Source organism: Octodon degus, unplaced genomic scaffold (genome assembly GCF_000260255.1).
Source record: "Octodon degus isolate 3935 unplaced genomic scaffold, OctDeg1.0 scaffold00020, whole genome shotgun sequence".
Taxonomy (NCBI): domain Eukaryota; kingdom Metazoa; phylum Chordata; class Mammalia; order Rodentia; family Octodontidae; genus Octodon; species Octodon degus.
This window is the reverse complement of record NW_004524596.1, coordinates 5470160-5489844: the sequence shown is the minus strand read 5'-3', so window position 1 is coordinate 5489844 and position 19685 is coordinate 5470160. Positions and strand designations below refer to the sequence as shown.

Sequence of the window (19685 nt, the reverse complement as noted above, 5' to 3'; positions counted from 1 at the left end):
ACCATCAGAGCCTCCTTCTCTAATGAAAGGGCAAGTGCCCGTGGTACACAACAAGACCCCCAGAACAAGCAATTTGTCTGGGTTGGGAGCCATCAAATTTCCAGGGTCTCAGAAAGCACCTGGCATGGCGTGCAGGGCTCAAGAAGTATTTATTCTCCAAAGAGCGAGCTTCAGACCCGGCCCAGGGTACACATTGCCCTGTTCTTGGCAGGCCTTCACTCACGGTCCAGTTTTTACATGGAGCGAGGGGACACTCTCTGAGGACAGGGCTGAGGAGGAGCTGGAGAGGATGTTGGTACAGGGTGCCGGGTGGGTGGACTCTCCACAGATCCTGTGGACACAGGGATTGCAGGGGTTGGCGCAAGGACTGGGACTGGGAGTATGGGGAGCTAGGTTCTGCTTTCTGGCTTACTTTTAATTAGCTACTGTAATCTCAAAGACATTTTTCTTCATTCAGAAAACACGAATAATGATAGGGCCTCTACTTACTACACAAAGTAATGGGAATTTGGTGAAAGAAAGGTACTTTGGAATTCTTCATGTCTATCATCAAAGGTGGGATCAAAGTAAGCATGAATATGTTAATCAAAAAATTGGTTACTGTAAAAGACACATTGCCGTTAAGCCCCTTCCAAATACTCCCGGACGCTTCAAGAGCACTTAGAACATTGTTCTTGTCATGTTTGGAATCAGGTGTGGAAGGCCTTGCTCGTGAGAGGCTCCACAAGGTGTGTCCACCAGTACGGTGAGCGCAGGGTGGGCGCGGGCGCGCGAAAGCATTCCCCAGTGCCCTCCCCTCCCCAGGTCGAGCGCTGTGTGACGCCTGGCTCTTCCCCAAAGTCAAAATGAGAGGCAGACATTGTCCTGTAGTAAGGACACGGAGGCAGCCACCCCAGCACAATTACAGACACAAAAGTGGACTTCCAGAATGGCTTCTGGGAGTGGCAAGAAAGACAGCAGCAGCGTGTTTGGAGCGAAGGTCAGTCAGTATTCAATGTAACAAAAAATTAAAAAAAGTCACTATACTTTTCGGGTATGCCTTATATATCCAAAAAGATACAAAATGTCATAGTGTATTCTGGTTTTATCTAAAAATGCTACTCGAAGACAAAAGGAGGGAAAAAATTTGACTTATTGGTGTTTGCTATTCCAGCTCTGGAAAATCATACAGGAGACAAAACTGGGCATTTCCAAGTCCTCAGGCAAGTGTAGGCCTACTCCGAGTAACAGGGTTGAGACCGTTTCGGCCCTGTGGGGCCCTGTGGCTGAGGGTCACACTCTACCAATAGAAATTGGGGAAGATGCCCATCTCTCTTTATTTCATATTTGGCTCACAACTAACACCCAATAGTTTTTTCTGTTCCTATTCAGAAGGAAAGCTCAGTTTTCTGCAGTGTGGATCACAGAGTGCAGCGGTGGGGGGGTGGTGTGAGGGGTCCCCGCCAGCTCTGCTCCCCTGTACTGCCCAGTGACCACGTGACCATAAAGGTCCATCTCTCTCCAGCCATTCCCAGTTCCCCAACACAGATTAACTGAAGGAGCACAGCGACCTGGAAAACTTAGAAATAAAAGCCTAGACAAAGGTCATGGAGGCAGTCTGGCCTTCAGAAGACGACCATAACATCATCCTGTTAAACTTGTTGGCCGCGAACCTGGTAATAATGGAGTCTTTCTGGGCTGCAGCCCGTTGCAGCGGTGTGATCTCTAACTCATCTATTTAGAAGGGCGCTCCCAGCCACAGCAGAAGCACAAATGTTTATTCTCCTTGGCAAAATGTATTTGCAGTCAAATGTCACAAGGTAGAATGAGCGGAGGTGGCAGTTGAGATTTATAGGATATAAACTCAGCAGATTGACTTTCATTTAAAAACCCAACACATATCCACTCTTTTTTTTTTTTTTTCATATCCACTCTTATGGAATTAATCTTTCTATTTAAAGCTTTAGTGAGATTCTTGGGTTGCATGTGGAGACTGTGAGGTTGAAATGCTCTTTGCTAGCCAGGAGTTGCTTGGTGAAGAGCTACGTGGGGATTACACGTCTAGCTCTGTGCAATCTAGGCACTTGCGTTTTCATGTAGCACCTGTTCTGGATTCTTCCTTACAAAGCAGAGACCTGCCGTCTGGTGGTGGGTGGCTGTCCATTATCTGATAAAAAAAAAAACAAATCTAAGTTGAACCTGAGGTGGACAGTATGTGGCTGGGCCAAGAAAACAGGGACTGCTGAATTGAAGAAGAATCCTCAAAGGTCTGTTTTTAGTTTTGTTACAACTCTGATGGATAGAGGACAGCAGAAGTTTGGAGCCTGATGCCAAACCATGCCAGAGAACTGCCCAGCTTGGAAGAGCCACTGTGTCATAAAGCATTTCTTGTTCGCTTTCTGTAGGTGCCTACATCTCAGCGAAGTCTTACAGCATCCGGTCTTGCCGAGACGTCAGGAAGTTTTGCCCTAATCTAGTTTAAAATTCCTTGGAAACTCCTCTGTTTCCTTAGAGAATATGGAAGTTCATAATCAAAGCAGTGGAAGTTCAAGGTGTACAAAGGACACAAACATCACTGTGGGCCTGTCAAAGTCTTATTTGAGGACCAACAAGGACAATAAGGACAGTGATGATAATGTAACATAGTTTTAAAAATGGGCCACTAGTCCATTGACCACATTTACAAAGTTATCAGTGGGAGAAAGAAAACTCATCTTACGTAAGACTACCAGCTACTAAAATGTGGAAGGAAGGCATAACTGGGAAAAATTAGAACTTTACAATTATAGCCAGTCCTCTGTTTTCATGGCTTCCGACTCTCTTCATCCAACTAACTAGATTGAAAATATTTGGATAAAATCATGTCTGTGCTGCAGATGCACATCGCTTTCCATCACTACACTGCAACAGCTGTGTGCCTAACATTGCCTTTGTGCTGGGCATTAGAAGTACTCTAGAGATGGAAGCATAGGAGAGGATGCATGAAAGTTTTAAGTAAATACTAAATCGCAGCATTCGAGACTTGAACATCCTGAAGACTTTGACATTCAGAAGGGTCTGCCCGGTCCCTCGTGATTCCAAGGGACTACTGTACTACTGTACTATTTGCCACTGCAAAGATGAGCAAAGGCTGCTAATGTGTTGAGTGACATTTACTGGGGAACAAGGTACACATTTGTTTTGAAGCATCATCCTACCGATTACTTATTGACACAAGTATTCTTAACCTTTGGAGGCATAGGAAAATATCCAGGTGACCAGATTTAGTATCAGCAACAATGAGACAAACTACTTTACGCCTCTTGCTATGGCCACTATGGTATAACACGTTGCGTGTGCTATGATGCCACCTATCCTTTTCAAAATATTTGATCTGAATTTAATCAGAAGGGTACAGATTGGCATGTTTTTGGTTCAGATTATAAGAAATAGCACTAGACAAATGTCGTGGTCATCATAGATGTCAGTACCATTTGTAATCAAAAGAAGCAGTGTAGGTCATACTTTATCCTGGTCTTAACCATCAAGCAGAAAAGTATGAAAATGAAGTATAAAAAGTAAAGCCACATTAATAGGTTGAGCTGTAAAAAGCTCAAGTCAGCAACTTTGGACAGTGCCAGTCTTATGGAAAACCCACTACTATTATGGACTACTGGACTCTATTGGGAGATTCTGCTGAATTCAAGCACTACAATATTTAAATGACAATGGAATGCCCTTCTCTGACAAAACTAACCAAAAAAGTGGGTTAGAAATGAACAACCCTTTATACTGAAAATAGTTGGGATAGATACACAGCTCCACTCTCTTAATTCAATGAATAGAGAGGTTTGTTAAAATAGTGTTCAAGACAGGATATCATGTTGCATCTTGTACAATGAATAACCACTAAGACAATAATATGCAATGTATTAATTACTGTAAATGTGCCAGTAATCAGTTTTGAAACTGTCTCATTGATATTTGTTTCTCAATAAAATTATTATTTTTTTCAATTTTTTAAAAGTTTATTTATTTAGTGTGTGTGTGTGTGTGTGTGTGTGTGTGTGTGTGTGTGGCCAGCTCAGCCCACCAGGGGGTGGGGCTGGCTGGCATGTGGTGCTGGGGGATTGAACCGCGGTCCCTGTGCTTTGCTAAGCTTATTCTAAGTAGGTGCTTTAGACCACTGAGCCATCTCACCAGCCCCTGTTTCTCAATAAAATTATTTTAAAAATAGTGTAGTGGGGGAGTTAAAGAAGACTAAACAGATATGATAACTAAAATGCAATTTATAATCTTTTATCAGATTATAATCAAACAAAAATTAAAAGAAATTATTATAAAGAATGTTTTGGAGATGAGTACAATTTTTTTCCTGCCACTGGGAGGTTGAATTTAGGGGCACTGTATTACTAAGCTACATCCACAATCATTTTTCCTTAAAATGTTTTTTATTTGTTTTTTGAGACAGGGTCTCATTATGTAACTCAAGCTGACCTTAAATTCACTATGTAGCCCAGGCTGGCCTTCAGCTTGAAGCAACCCTCCTGCCTCAGCCTCTCCAGAGCTGGGATTATAAGCATGCTCCACCATGCCTGATCTCAGTGTGCCCAGGGGCAGGGCTGGCGCAGCATGTGGTACTAGGGATCAAACCCCATCCTTGCGCTTGCCTAAGCCGGTGCTTAGTCTGCTGAGCTATCTTGCTGGCCCTGGACTGTTCTTTAATTTTTCAATAATATAAAAATTTCAAAATAGATTGGGCTGGGGAAATTCACCAAAGCAGAAACAAGTGGGAAGGAAAGTGGGTAGTAATGGTATGAAAATACCTGGTTATCTTTTAAGCATGAAAATATGCTATGGTGGTCTTAGGTCATGAAAAGGGGAAAGGATGTGAGGCAGCAAAGACTGAAAATGATTATCTACAAAAAAATGTCATCAAGCTAGCCAGAGAGAACTGAGAAAACATCAAAGCAACTAAAAATTTAAAATAGCTAAAAAAAAAAAAAACAACCTGTGGCTCAGTTCTCTAAGGATTTGTACCAGCTATTAATTTGTCACAAATCACAGAGGATGCATTTCTAGACTTGGGACATATTTGGTCCAGCTAAAGGACCAGTTAAAAACTCCAGTTATTAAAGTTAATTATTTTCATTGAAAGTTTGATATGACTTAGAGGTAGGTACAAGTGTCTTTGAAATGAATAGTTGGAGCTTTTTAATATTTCACTTTGTAGTGATTTACCATGTAGTTACATTCATTGTTTCATGATCCTAATTATCAGAAGAATTAATGCTTCATGTATTTATGAAGATATAAATAAAAACTAACAGTACCCCTCCCCCTAAAGAAACCCCACTTTTCATCCTGAGATGCCCCCCAGGCGCCTGCCAATGTGGCCATACCTGAGACGATGAAGGATTCTCTCCATCGTGGTAGAGACAGTGACTGGACGCCATTGGAGTAGCTCCCTTTGTAACCAGACTGTCCCGCCACTTTCTGAACAAGTATTTTCCCTCCTGAATTATCGAGCACACCACTATGAAAAAGAAAAAGGGTTTTAAAGAAAGGACAGAGATACTACTTAAGGCCAACAGGTGATCAAACCATCCTCTACTTTTATTTAAACATACGAGTGTGCTGAGGAAAAAGATTACCCCCAAAAATGGTTCCTCTGGCTCTCCGCCTGACCTCTGACCTCCCCCGTCAGACATCCTCTTCCTTCCTCCAAGAACTGCTTGTTTAATTAGTCAGGAATCTTGCTTTGTCACTGCGCCTTAGACTTCCACGTCCCTGGCTTTCGCCTCCCCAGCTCCCTATGTTGCCCCAGCTGGCCCTGGACGCCTGATCTCAAGTGAGCCTCCTGTCTGTTCCCTGAGCAGCTGGTACTGCAAGTGTGTGCCATCGCTCCTCGCTTCCCACTTGTTTTTTCTCTCTCTCTTCCTCTTCCTCTTCCTTCCCTCTCCCTCCCTCTCCTCTTCTTTTTCTCCTTCTTCCCTTTTTAAATAATTATTAGTGTGAATGGATCATACAAAGGCAAAGGTTCATTGTGACGTTTCCATGTGTACATACACTGTGCTTTTATCATATCTGTCTTCCTTACTCTCCTTCCTCGCCCTCCACCCCTGTGTAGTCCTACCCATTCCCTATCAGTCCCTCTCCCACTTTTGTGTCATCTTTTTTCTCTCTAGAGTCCACACATAAAAGAAAACATATGACACATGTCTTTCTGAGTCTGGCTTATTTTGCTTAACATGAGGGTCTCTAGTTCCATCTTTTTTTCTACAAATCACAAATGACACAATCTATGCATTACTTTCTTTATCCGTTAATCTGTTGTTGGGCATCTAGGCCGACTCTCAAAAGGCTAAAACCAGAACTACCATAAGGCCCAGGGCTACCACTCCTGGGTATATATATACTCAAGGGAATGTAAGTCAGCACCCAATAGAGGTACCTGTATACTGCTTATTGGGGTGCTATTCACAGTAGCCAAGGTGTGGAATCTGCCCACTGGTTCCATTAAGAAATATTTTTCCCCTGACAATTTTCAACTTGGTTTTATGACATTGCAGAACAAATCCAGTTGGTTAAAAGGGTTGTATGGAATTATTCAAATTATTTATTTTATTTTAGGCCAGTGATGAGAGATGATGAGAGAGACAGAGACAGAGACAGAGACAGAGACAGAGGCAGAGAGAGAGAGAGAGAGAGAGAGAGAGAGAGAGAGAGAGAGAGAGATTCCCAAAGACTGGCAATGATTTCTTTAATCACTAGGATTCTGTCAGGCAAAGTCCTAATGTAAAAGTGATGGACGTGTCATACTTTTTCTTCTGTTAGGCAGGGGGTCCTTTCTGGTTCCTAAATAGCACTTTTCCTCTGTCATTTCCTTGTCCCAGAGTCTCACATGGCTCTTTTGGTATCTGTAATTTATGGGGTGGGGAATAAAAATGAACGTGGATCTGTTCCCATCAGCACCCCTGCTTCCCTCCAGGAACGAGAGCCGCCATTTCCTGCCTTCCCAACTTTGTGATGACTTAACAGTTTTCACCACTCAGCTTTCCAATGGCCCAGAAGGAAAGAAAGTGATAGTAATACCTGACACACAAAGCACTTGACTGCTTTAAAATCATCTCATATGTGGCATTTCTCTGGGCTCTCCCAGAAAACCTCCGAGGCCTGGTGTGGAGGGAATGTCGTTACTTCCATTCTGTAGAAACAGGCCCTTCCTGGGAGTGGTTCATTCAGGATTTTGCACCCAGTGAACTGCCGGAGAGATCGGAACCCAGATCTAGGTGACCTCCCACCTGGGGCTTGTTTGCTTCGTCGTGGTGACCTCTGAGGACCCAAGGGCACGGAGCTCCCAGCTGCCTCCTCCCTCCCTGAGTCTCTGCCACGCTCTCTCCACCATCAGTGACCCTCTTCTCCAGCTGTGGTGAAGCTTTTGTGGCACACCTGTTCCCAACACCTCCTCTCTTTAGGGAAGATGCTGGCCCTACTGTACCAGCCCCTTAGATTCTTGTTCTCACACTGTGGACTCTGGCTTTGTCACACCCTGTACTACTTTCTAAACATATTTTGAATTAATTTTGTCTCTCACCTAAAGCAGAAATTTGCGTATTTCAAGGACAGTGTCCCAGGCCTGCATGGAAAAAGTCCCACCGGTGCTGCTTGGTTGGCACTGAGACCCACCTTTCAGGGTCTGATTGCTAAGCTTTCTGGATTTTCAGAGCTGGCTGCCTTGACTTGGTAGCTTGAAATCAGCCAAGGTGAGACTATTTATATGTGGAAATTGGCAAATCAGGCCACCCCTTTTGGAGAGCTGATTTTTAAGCATTTACCAGTACATTGCTGACTTAGGCTGAAAATTCTAATTAGTAAAAAAAATGACACCATGCTTTCTTTACTTATAATTAATGAGACAAATGATATAACAGTTATATTTTGCTTTTTCTCCAGAGAAATTATTCTGCCCTTGAGCTTACACCGCATTGCCCCATGTACTGCTCGTTGAGGAGCTGTATGCTCACATCCCTGCTCGGGTGTAGGAGTCAGAAGTCCCATGCTGCTGTCCCCATGAGGGTTACACAGGACTGGAGACCCAGACTTCGGGGTGCTGCACACAGGAGGTATTGCTTTCTTATGGGACTTTCTTCTTGGGGTAGCAAAGGAAGCCTCGTCTTGCGGGTGGACTGAGAACGCCAGTATTTCGCAGCAGGGAGACTTACTAGTGTAGCAGATGCCCAATTATTGTTTGGGTAAGATCTATACCCCCTCAAATCCTTACTTAGTAACTGAGTAGTGCTGGGCCTCCACAATTTTTTTAAAAAAATTATTATTTTTTTATTTATTTGGTACAGGTTATCATTACCCAGCTCAGACTCATAGTGTTCCTCTTGTCTCAGCCTCCTAAGATTTGGGATTACAGGTGTATGCCCAGTTTTGGTGGCCAGCCCAGCTCCCCGTGGGTTCCAGGGCCAGCAGGGCATGTGGTACTGGGGAATCAAACCTGGGTCCTTGCACTTGTCAGACAGGTACTTAGACTACTGAGATATCTCCCCAGTCCCCAATTTTGTATGAATGTATCACTTGGCATCTGGGCTGGAAGTCAGGGGACACAAGTTTTAATCTTCAATGTGCAACTAATTAGCAGTTTAATTATTTATCTTCCCTATGCCCAAATTCCTCCTCTGCAAGTGAAGATGCTCATGACAGCCTTACTGGATTGAGATAAGTCTAGGAGGGCATCATCGTATGAAGGATTATTGGTCAACAACCTTCCTGGTGAGGTCAGATTTACTATGGTGGCTCTATTCTGTCTAAGAACTGTAGGAGAGCAGGGGAGAGACAGAAAATGCCAGAAACAAGGAGTCAACCACCTAGGGACACAACTGGAAAAGTACAGGCAGCCTTAAGCCTGGTGCAGCACCCGCAGCAGATGTCTTTGGAGCATCTGCACAGATATACACTGGAGGGGGCGTGCAGGCATGAACATGTGTGTAAAGATGTGTGTGTGTGAGAACAGGCACACACATACATCCACACGTGAGGTAGACCAGCACTAATGTATAAGCACATGGGTAGGGATAGGATGTGGAGGAAATAACCGTAGGCATACATGTGTGTTCGGGGCATGTGTGTGTACATGTGTGTACTTTTTTGCATGAAATTGATTTCAGGGGAAAACAAAACTATTTTTATTCTACAATTTTCAGTTATATAACTGTGCTTGGTGTTCTTTTCTTTTAAGGTCTACTACTTAGCCTGAAGAGAGCTTCCATTATTCTTCTCCTGTTGAAGAGCCAGGGAGTTCATCACTCCTCCAGAGCCATGAGGAAAAGGGAATCATGCCTAGCGCAAGCTACTAATAATTTTTTTTTTTTGGTCAGGCCAGCCAAATAGCTCAGCGGATTAAAGCGCCTGCAAGCAGGTGCTAGGGTGGGGGTTTTGATCCATAGGCCTGCTGTGCCAGGCCCTGCCCCCAGGGTGCGCTGAGATGGCAATTGAGATTGGGCATGGTGGCATGGTGTGTGCCTGTAATTCCAGCTCTTGGGAGGCTGTAAACAGGTAGATCACTGAGTCTGATCTACTAGTGAAATCCTGAACATCCTGTAGACCCTTCCCTAAACTTCCAAAAAAATTTTTGTTTTTTTTGGTACTAGGGATCGAACTCAGGACCTTGTGCTTGCCAGGCAGGCACTTGTGCCACTGAGCTAATTCCCCAGCCCTCTAGTAATAATTCTTAAACTTGACCTTATGTGTGTTTTTTCTAACTGTTCCTTCCAAATTTCAGAGTGTCTACTGACCAGCCACCTTGAGGAGGAATGGATTTTATACCATCTCCTCTTACTTTGCAGAGCTATGATGGGGCAACAGCTGTGGTTTGTGTCTACCTGTCCTCCCAAAGCTTCCTGCATTTTATATGGGGCTTTTCAGAGGGCGCTGAATCAAGAGGATGTGATTGATTCATGGATTAAGGGTGTGAGTGCTACACCTGTCCTCGGGCGGTAGCCTGCATGTAACAACCTAAGGGACAGAAAGAGGCTTCCCATTCGCTGTCCCTCCTCTCTTGATGCTGTTGGTATCTTCTGCCACCGTGAACACTGCCCTTCTGCCATGTGCCACCCTGCTTTAGAGACAGCTTACTATAGACTGAAACTTCTACAAACTGTGAGCTAAATAAACCTTTCCTCCTTTAACCTTGGGTGCCGGGTATTTTGTCTCAGTAATGACAGAAAAGTAACTAGCATAGCAACTAACAGGCTTTCCTTCCAACAGAGAAAATTGGCACCAGAAGCCTAAAAAGTTCAGAGACTTCCCTCATCACCGAGGAGCTGAGCCCCGACTTGAGAGCCCCACCAGAGCTGTGTTGGCAGCGGTCAGGAGTACGGGCTCTGCAGTTAGCACGAACTTAGGTATAGTCCCCACCCTGCTACTTTCTAATTGTGTGGCTTTAGGGAAAGCTTTGCCTAATGTGGCCTAACTTTGCTTTTCAGTCCCACGCAGGAGCAGCAGACACAACATAGGGGGCCTGATGTAAAGACTCAGCACAAGGTGGGTGAAGTGTTGGTCACACGCCCTTAGCCTTATCATCAAAAATATCAACTTACGCGTTTCCTTGTCTTTGGACCCCAAACAAACACAACATCTGAGAATTCTGTGAAGGTCACCCGTGCCTCTCCTCACTTGGGCAGAGACTTAGTCCGAAGGGAAACATTCCTCCTGCCCACCCTCCTGGATCTCAGACCAGCGGCCGGGTGAGCGGTGCCCCCTGTGGCCCTCCTCCTCACATTTTCTTATCCCATCTACCTTCAGGCCATCACCACCACTTTGATGTCTTTCTCCAAATTTCTGGATAGTTCCCGACGACTCGCTCATCATTTCCATGCTGAGCCCGTGGGGGAGGGGTGGCGGGAGATGCTTTGTAACATCAAGAACTCTGATTTCCTCGTCAGGGCTATGAAGAATAGCATTCTTTCCTTTCCCACCGCGGTGTATGAAGCTGTCCTTTCTAAGAGTGCCATGGAAAGAGATGTAGGGCCACGTGCGATCTCTGGTTATTGCTTCCCGGCAAGGCTGCGGGATATGACGCAGGACTCAGTGTGGTGTGTACGTGTTCCACTACATACAGCAACGGTGCAGCAGGTGCTCCGCCCCTCTGTGCTAATTATTAAGGAGCTCAGCACCACCCACCTGTGCACTGCAGCACCACAGACGCTGGAGTACGATGCGTAGATGCCGGTGCCATAGACGTGGTACTTGGGATCCTGGCAGCCTGCTGGACATTTCGCGATGAACTCAAGATTGATGATCTTTCCAGCTTTGACATCACAGTTGATCTGAGGCACAGCTGGGAATACGAGGTGAAGTCAAAATTACCCTTGGGGAGACCCGTCAGGTTAGGCATATTCATTTACTTAATCTCTAAAAGTCAGAACCTGAGTTAAGCCTGCATCCCTTCCTGGTGTGAAAGCAAAGCCGTAATAGGACATTCCTTAGACCCAAAGAACAAGGGGCACCCACAGCACTTAACCTGCAGAAATTGAAAACAAAAAGCTGATTCTGTGCTTATTTGGATGATGAATTAAGGAAGAGAACTCTGGGAAAAGATCTACCTGCAGTGACCTGGAACAATCTTGAGGTAACAGCAGGAGGTTACTGTTTTTTCAGATGCTCTGTTCCTAACCCGGGAAGAGAAAACTCTCAGACAAGTTTATAGGAGGGAAATCTGTGGTAGAAAGATCAAGAAATGGAGGTGCAGATCTTGGAGTCAGAGGTGATTGGGAAAAAGTGACCTGCTGGCCAAAAGCACCGGGCCCGAGCCTGTGGGAGGGCAGCGTGATGCCAGGCTGAGCCTGGTTCAGGCGGCTGGAGCGCTTGTGCTTTGTGCAGGAGGTGGGGACGATGGGAGGTTTTTGGATGGGGAAATTTAATGAATGTGACGGGTGTCCTGGTCCTACAGGATCCTCTAGGCCAGCGATGGTGAACCTTTTAGAGCTTTCAAAGATAACAGACAACTGGCTGCAGCACTTGGGCCATAGCTTTGCTGCCTCTGCTCTAGCCCCGGGCACTGTCAGAGCTGTACTTGGTAGAAGGCCACGAACTCCCCTGCCAAGCATCCGGGAAGTTTGTCAACTCTTTTCTCCCTCCTCTCTTTCTTTCTTGCTTTCTTACTGCCCGTGTAGGTTATTTCTACCCAATAGGCAGGTTTTCTGGAGCTGACAGTTTGCTTGGGGTTAAGGTAGAGTATATGCTATATGACAGCACTTATGAAAGGGTGGGCAGGGCACAACTTCTTTGCAAATATTTTCCCTCAAAAACTCCTGAAGGAGAAGGTTCCCTAGATGACAGTCCTGGGACCTTGCAGCTGGGAATGTGCTCAGCTCTGAGCCCCCCTCTCCAGAAGGGACTCAGAGCTGTGAGCAGAGTCCAGAGCAGCAGCTCAGGGAGGGAATGGGAACCACGAAATGGGAGTAGTGGTCAGCAGAAATGGCTGATTTAGCCATAGGAGAGCTACAAGTTGCAGGTGAGGGTCAGTTGTCTTCATATGTAGGGCTGCCGTGTGCCAAAGGGCTGAACTAGAACCTAAAAGGTAAGTTTCCCAAGGAGACAAATTCTGCCAAGAACTTTCTAGGAATTGACATCCTTGGAGGAATGAGCTGCCTCATGGAGCCGTGAATGGGCTGTCAGTGGAAGTGTGCAAGAATAGCTGAAGAGAGGGTCTCTACTCAGGGTGGGAGGTAGAAAATAAAACCCTTCCTAGGGCTAAGAATCTCTGATTACACACACAAATCCAGGAGCTCTGCCAGGCCACCCACTCTCTGAGTTACCAAGATGGTTTCAGAGTTGTTAATGGTTTCCAGCTGTAGTCAAACACACACGCGCCCGCGCACATACGCACACACGTACACAGGCACGCACACCCTCTCTCTTTAACCCTTGTATATCTGAATGGACAGAGTTACATTTTATTCTGGTTGGAGAGGGAACAGAAGTTAGAATTGTTCCTTTCTAACACATCTCTCCCATACAAGCTCTACCACTGGGGCAAGGCCACTGTGCTTCTACTCCTGAGGCGGAGCTGGACCACAGGCTCCAACAACCTGAGGTCAAGTAGAACACTGTGCTTGGAGTTGGTTCGTTCTCTTTACCAAGGATTGCCTCCTCACCCAAGTTATTTTGAATCTCAAAGTATACTTTTAAAGGCAATGTTTGACTTTTCTCAAATTTCTGTTCTGACCTCAAATTAGCTAATTGTTTGATCCCCGGATGTAACTGAGTATGCTCAGTTCTCCTTTCTTCCTTAAATCACTTGCCCGTTTCCAAAGACATCTCCTCCCTTAGATGCAAAGAAGATAAAACACTTCTCTTTGGTTCTCAGTACTTGGAAACAAGAAGTGATAAGCACTCTCTGAACTGGGGTTAATTTTTGGTAAGACTTCAGCACTCTGAGATTTTGGATCTCCTGGCAGACCAACCAAATCTTTTGGTAGAGTCAAGGAGGCTAAATCTAGAAGTTTATTACATGTGCGTTACATAGTGACCAAACCTGCTGCAACACTTCAGGTACATATAGTATGTGCAGGAGGATTTTCTGTGAAATAGTTGATTGAAAAGAAACGGAAAATGACCCATGGAGATAGTTTCCATTCTTCTAATCAATGTTTTCCTTTCTCTTTGAGGGGGGATTTGGATTTTGTTTTCTTCCTTGTCTTGTTGATGTTATTGTTGTTTCAAGGCCAAGGAAATACTTTCAGTAACATCTGCTTTATCTCCACCCAACTGGATTAGCAAAATTGGTGGATTAGCTCATTAATTTGTCCCACAGGGTGAAACAAATGAAATCAAACACATATGCTCATGAACTTTGGAAAAGCAACAAGCAACAACCAAGTGTGGGTAAAAGTCAAATATTTGTTAAATTTCTACAGAAAATTGAGCCGGAGAGAGTGAACTGATTAAATTTAGCAGAGTAATTGCCAAAAGCACTGGAAAGCTTAGCTGTGTCCAGCCTGGAAAAAGTAGCCATTTGTATCTTTCTGGCAGCTTTCCTTTAAGTGCTATATATGAAAAGCACTGGGCTTCTTTTTCCCTTACTTGTGAGGTAGTTTGTAACCATTAAAGAATCCTGGAACACTATTCAGGCACAGATGAAATGACTTATTTTTAAATTTCCTCTGAATGTTTTTGAGCTACTCAATGTTTACAGACTAGGTTTTCCTTCTTAGCTTCCTTTTGTTGTTTAGGTTCTTTTTCTTATTTTCCTTCCCCCTTCTCTAGATCTTATCCACCAAATAGAGAAAGCCAACATCTTTAAGAAGACGAGTTGGGCCAGCCAAATAGCTCAGCAGATTAAAGTGCCTACAAGCAGGTGAAGGGGTCTGGGGTTCCATCCCAGGGCCTGCTGTGCTGGCGCCGCCCCCAGGGTGCGCTGAGATGGCAATTGCGACTGGGCGTGGTAGCATGCACCTGTAATCCCAGCTCTTGGGAGCCTGTAAAAAGGCAGATCACTACGAGTCTGACCTACTAGTGAGACACTGAACACCCTGTAGACCCTTCCCTAAAATACAAAGAGGACAAGTAGAAGGTATGGCTGCTCAAAAAGCATCTCTTCCAGGCATGACGCTTGGCAAATGCCCAGCAGCATTCAGACAGAAAGTCATGTCTCCACTGTTCAACTCAGGTAAGGATATATATATATATATATATATAGAGAGAGAGAGAGAGAGAGAAAAGTTCTAGAAAAGTTTAATCCTCCCAAAACACTAGAAGAAAGAAAGACAAAAATCTCTACTGTTCCTCCCTGTGTGGACCTTCCTGCGTGGACACCGGCTGGTGGCAGTGTGGAAGTTCCTGAGTTAATGGCTCCGAGGACCCGCATCGGTGGAACCTTTGCAGAACTCTGCACTTGGCTTCCCTCCAGCTGGATCCCCACAGTTACCTCACCTGTCACTTTTGAGTCACACTCACACCACAGTGCCTCAGTGTCTGCCAAGGGCTCCTCCCCAAGGCCTTGGGAATCAGTCACAGGGAGACAAGAACAACCACTTGCGAACCAGATGGTTAGACCTGTGGGATTTCCTTAGATGTTGGCCTCTGAACGCATGTGTCAGCTGTATTGATCTCACAGTGTTCTTGGGCAAAAGGTCTCAGCTCAGAACAGAAAACTGATATTGGCTAAGCCACTATTTTAATGCACAATTAGAATCTCAAGGGCAAAACTACAAATGTTTCTGCTGTGGGTTGGGTTTCCTGCCTAGGACAGTAAAAGTGATTATTGGGTGATGTCATATTCAACAAGCCAGATGTGTAGCAGGCCAAATCAAACTATATACTTCCTATTCTTATTCTGCCATGAATAGTTGCAGTGATCTTAGGCAAGCTACACTGCTTCTGGGAACATTTTTTCTTCATTAATTAGAGGAGGCTCTTGTAAGCTTGCCTGGTGGTTATTAATGAGAAAGAATTATTTTATCATGAAGGCATGAAAAGTTTTGATATTAAACTTGATTTATTGCACTGTGATATTCAACTAGTGTAAAATCCTATGTTAAGGGAATTACGCAAAATTTGTTAATTTAGTTGAATAAAAATGACTGTTTGAACATGAATATATCGTTCTTACTGACTGTGACCCTCAGGGAATAGTTCACATCAACTCTTCCTTTGTAATGCTTTTTTTTTTTTTTTTTTCTGTATTTAGCACAGGTCTACAGGGTCTCACTACTCAGATCGGACTCGTAGTGATTCTCCCATTTTCAGCCTCTCAAGCGCTGGGATTACAGGTGCATGCCACCACACCCAGTCTCAGTCACTGTCTCAGCATGCCCATAGGACAGGGCTGGCGTGGCAGACAAGGGACTGAACTCTGGTTCCTATGTCTGCCTAAGCAGGCGCTTCAATCCGCTGAGATATCTGGCCGGCCCTGTAATGACTTTTTATTTAACAAAGCATTTCTTCAATTTTTAAAAAACTCTCTTTGATCATGTTTTTTTTTTTCCTCAAAAACTATCAATAGCTTATTGGTGCTTTTATGAAAAGTTCAAAAAATCCTTAAGAACTTTCCAGAGTCCCTGCTATAAAATTGGGCTTGTCCTACAGTCTTCACTACTTCCTAGATACAAAAGGCCTTGAAATTTGGCTTGAGTCTCTGCTCATGCCTGAAACTCTTTTTCTCTCCAGTTGTTTAAATGCTACTAATTTTCCAAAGACCTAGTTCTAGTAACATCTTCATTCATCTAGCAGAATATAAATGACACAAGGGCAGAGATTTTTCTGTTTTGTTCATTGATGTTCAATAAAATGCTGAATGAATGAATGAATGAAACCAACCCACTAGAAATTCCTACCATTTTTATATCTAAATATGCTATGTCTCTCTACCCCCACTTTGATTAAATCACTGACATTTTCTGCCTGGACAGTTAATACCATCCCCTCTAGCCTTGGTGTATTCCTTTATGCATGGCCATTGCTTGCCCCAGGCTTTTTACTATCAAAGTAGAAAGGGTGCTGCTTACAAAAAAAAAAAAAATCAGATTTCATCATCCTCCGAACCCAAATTCTTCATTGGCTTCCTACCACCCTTAGAATAATGTCCTCACTCTTTAAGATGGTCTAAAGAATTTGGTCCCTCTACTCTTGTCTACTAAATCATCTACCACTGCCAAATGGATCACCATAAGGTGTTAGTCAGAAAAGTCTTGGGAGAAGGAATGACCAGGACAAAACCTGTGATGTAGAAATGGGCTTAGGTTTGAAGACCATTTAAAAAAGTATGTATGCCTGGAACAGAGTGAGTGTGGGAGAGAGAGGTCCAGGATGAGGTCTGGGAGCTCAGCAGGGGTCAAGCTGTAGCAGGAAGTGCCCCCTCCCCTGCCCTGGGAAGTATACTTCAGTTTGTTGGTTGCCCAGGTAATAGCTCCAGCTCCAGCTATTACTTTAGTTTCTTAGAAATGGCTGGTCACTGTGATACATATTGTCTGAACCAATCAAAGATAGTCAAGTACTCTACCTCTGTACCTCCCGTTTACAGACCATAAAGTCTTTGGGGCCTGGCATTTTGGGGGCAGTTGATGCCCTGTCAGTGCCAGTCAACAGAAAATAAATGTGCCTCTGAATCCTGGGTGTCATTTCCGTGTTTCTGTTTGCCACCGCGTCAGGTGCATTGGAAGGAAGACCAACCGTGATGATCTCTCTGGTCCTCTGTTGTGGCTCTCACAGATGAAGCAAGGAGCTCTCCAGGTCCTGACAGAAAGGTGCCCTTGTGGTTTCTCAAGTCCCTTCAGAGGTCTGGAAGATTCCTGGCTCCCCTCTCTAGTAGCTCCTATTGGACCCCCAAAAGGAGGAGGACACAGTCTGTCTGCCTGCCTGTCTGCTTAACACCTTGCTTGATTCCAGTAAGACCTCTGGGGGCGCCCCAGGTTGTGTGTCTGTCAGTCCTGCTCAGCTTGAGCAGAAGGTAGAGTCTGATCAGCTCTTGTTAGTCAGAACCACTTTCCAGGGATGAGAGTTGGAATGTTTAGTCTCTGAGTGCTGAATAAATGTGTGAGCGAGTGCAGTGGACAGTGTAAGCCTTAGGCTGCCCCATCTCTGCACCAAGACTGGGAAGCACTGGTCATGGTGGCTGACTTGGCCTTGACCTGCAGCTCTGTGGTGATCGACATCACACCCTTCCTAGCTAAGTATCACCCAAGACCCTAAGAAGTATGTGGCTAAGAGGGCATCTCAATGGCCTCTCTCTTTGAAGAGCACCCACCCTTTGTCTGTTGTACCACTGTTCAAATGTATACAACATATACCATAGGGAGATAAAATGGGAACTAATTAGTTGAAACCAATAGTCCCTGACTGCGGGGAAAATGGGCTTTATACAGTTAAAAATGAAACCAAACTGCTCCTGCATCTCAAAGAAAAAAATTAAAAAAGATATACATTGTTCCTGAGCATTCCACCGTGGCATCCTCATTGGCCACCACAGTTGCTGCCAACACCTAGAGCTTCACTCCCCACTCCTGGCTTGTCTACTTCCAGCCAACTGAGCGGGTTCCAGCCAGCTGGTGCCTGCATTCAGCCACAGAGCCCCAGCCTCTTCCAGAGCCTCTGCTTCCTATCCTGGACAGATGGTGTTGTCCAATGCCCACCTGAAATGACTGTCAACAATTCCGTCTGAGTTCTACATTTTGACTGAGGAAAAATTGGATTGTCAGCCCTGATGAATGAGCTGCTGGGGCCTTTCCCAAAGGTCACCCTGCTTGGAAACAACCCAATTGAGTGCTTCTCAAAGATGTCAAAGAGGGGGTCAAAAAGCCTGACAATTTGTCAAAAGTTCTTACTAGTACTCAGAAGACTGATATAAGGACTATGGACACTAAGAAAATAAATGCCCCTTCAGATTAAAAGAGAAGGACTCTCAAAAGCTTCCATATCTGTATTGGAGACCAATCTGTGACCTTCCTGATAGACAGTGGAACTGAACTCTTTGCTTTCAAAATTTTCTTTCTGCCAGGCGGGAACCTGCAGCCTGGGAGGACATCTCACCAAACATGAGTTTCTGCGTAAACCAGTCCACATACTGGGAAGAGACAGCCTCCTCAGAAGCAACGGTCTCCTCAGCAGCAAGCCAGTCGGCCTCCCTCTCATTAAACTCTGCACTTCCAACTCTGACTGTTCCCTGAGAGGAAGATGATGCCTGCATCCACCTGGGACAGAACCACAGTCTTGAAGTTCTGAAAATGGTCCTTCCAGGGGTACAGGCCAAAGACTAGCCTCGGGCCTGGCCATCGACCTTGTTGCCACATCCTACGTCATGGGGAAGCACAAATAGCTATCCAGCTACACATTGCAAGTCTAAAGCAACAGGATCCTGACAGTGTTAATCTGCGGTTCCCAACCCACACACCCTTTTTAGACTGCCACCTCCAGATGCCACCTGGTTTACGTGTCTAGATTTAAAAGATGCCTTTCCCTGCTTGCAAGTTGCTCCCATAAGCACCTTCAACTGGGAAGACCTGAAGACAGGGCACAGCTGTCCCTGTAGACACTCTGGTGCACACATATGTCTCAGTGGCGTATTAACTCCCTCTAGAGCTCTTGAAGTTTCAGAAATCCGGCTTTAGACCCACCGTTCTGGAGTTAAAAGAACCCATCCAGTGATTGCTGGGGAGTTCACCTGTACAGCCGCTCTCAGGGTCACTCTGAAGAGACAATGTACACAAAGAGCTGCTCTGGTCACTGCAGAAGCTGACCAGTCCATGCACGGCTCAGGCTTGAGGACACCGTTCACAGGATAGCTCCATACCTATCCCTCCTTGATTTTTGTGCCTTTTCAGGGTGCTTACCCTGGTCCTTGCTTCCCTGTCCCACTGACAGCTGTGGGTTTTGCTTTAGCTCTACAGACAATTAGTCAAACACTTGGCCAAGTTTTGAGAAATGTCCAAATCACATTGGACACTTATATTAACTCCTTCAGTCCCTTGTCAGAGGAATGTTACAAAACAGACGGGCCTAAATTGTGTATCTTCCTAAAAGCAACTCAGGGAAACAAACCTCAGACTCCTGAGTGGAAAACTTTTAGTCTTGGGCACCCTGGCTAGGTAGGGCCCATTTTAGGACCCCCAGAAGCCCTAATGTTACTGCTCCTAAGCTGGACCTTAGCTCAAAAGATTGTAATATTCCCAGCAAAGATTTGTTGGGGAAAATGATCTTTTATTTATTTATTTGGTACAGGA

The 19685-nt window shown here is 44.9% G+C and overlaps 1 protein-coding gene across 2 annotated transcripts in view; it reads right to left on the bottom strand.

Annotated features, from left to right (window-relative positions):
• Positions 1–19685, bottom strand: part of Vit (vitrin) — a 150400-nt gene that overhangs the window by 49127 nt on the left and 81588 nt on the right. For both annotated transcript variants that reach the window (XM_023711281.1, XM_023711282.1), the window contains exons 4-5: positions 11149–11305; positions 5361–5494 (exon numbers count right to left, since the gene is read on the bottom strand). In XM_023711281.1, the coding sequence (XP_023567049.1) occupies positions 5361–5494; positions 11149–11305 (291 nt within the window). The remainder of the gene's footprint in view (positions 1–5360; positions 5495–11148; positions 11306–19685) is intronic.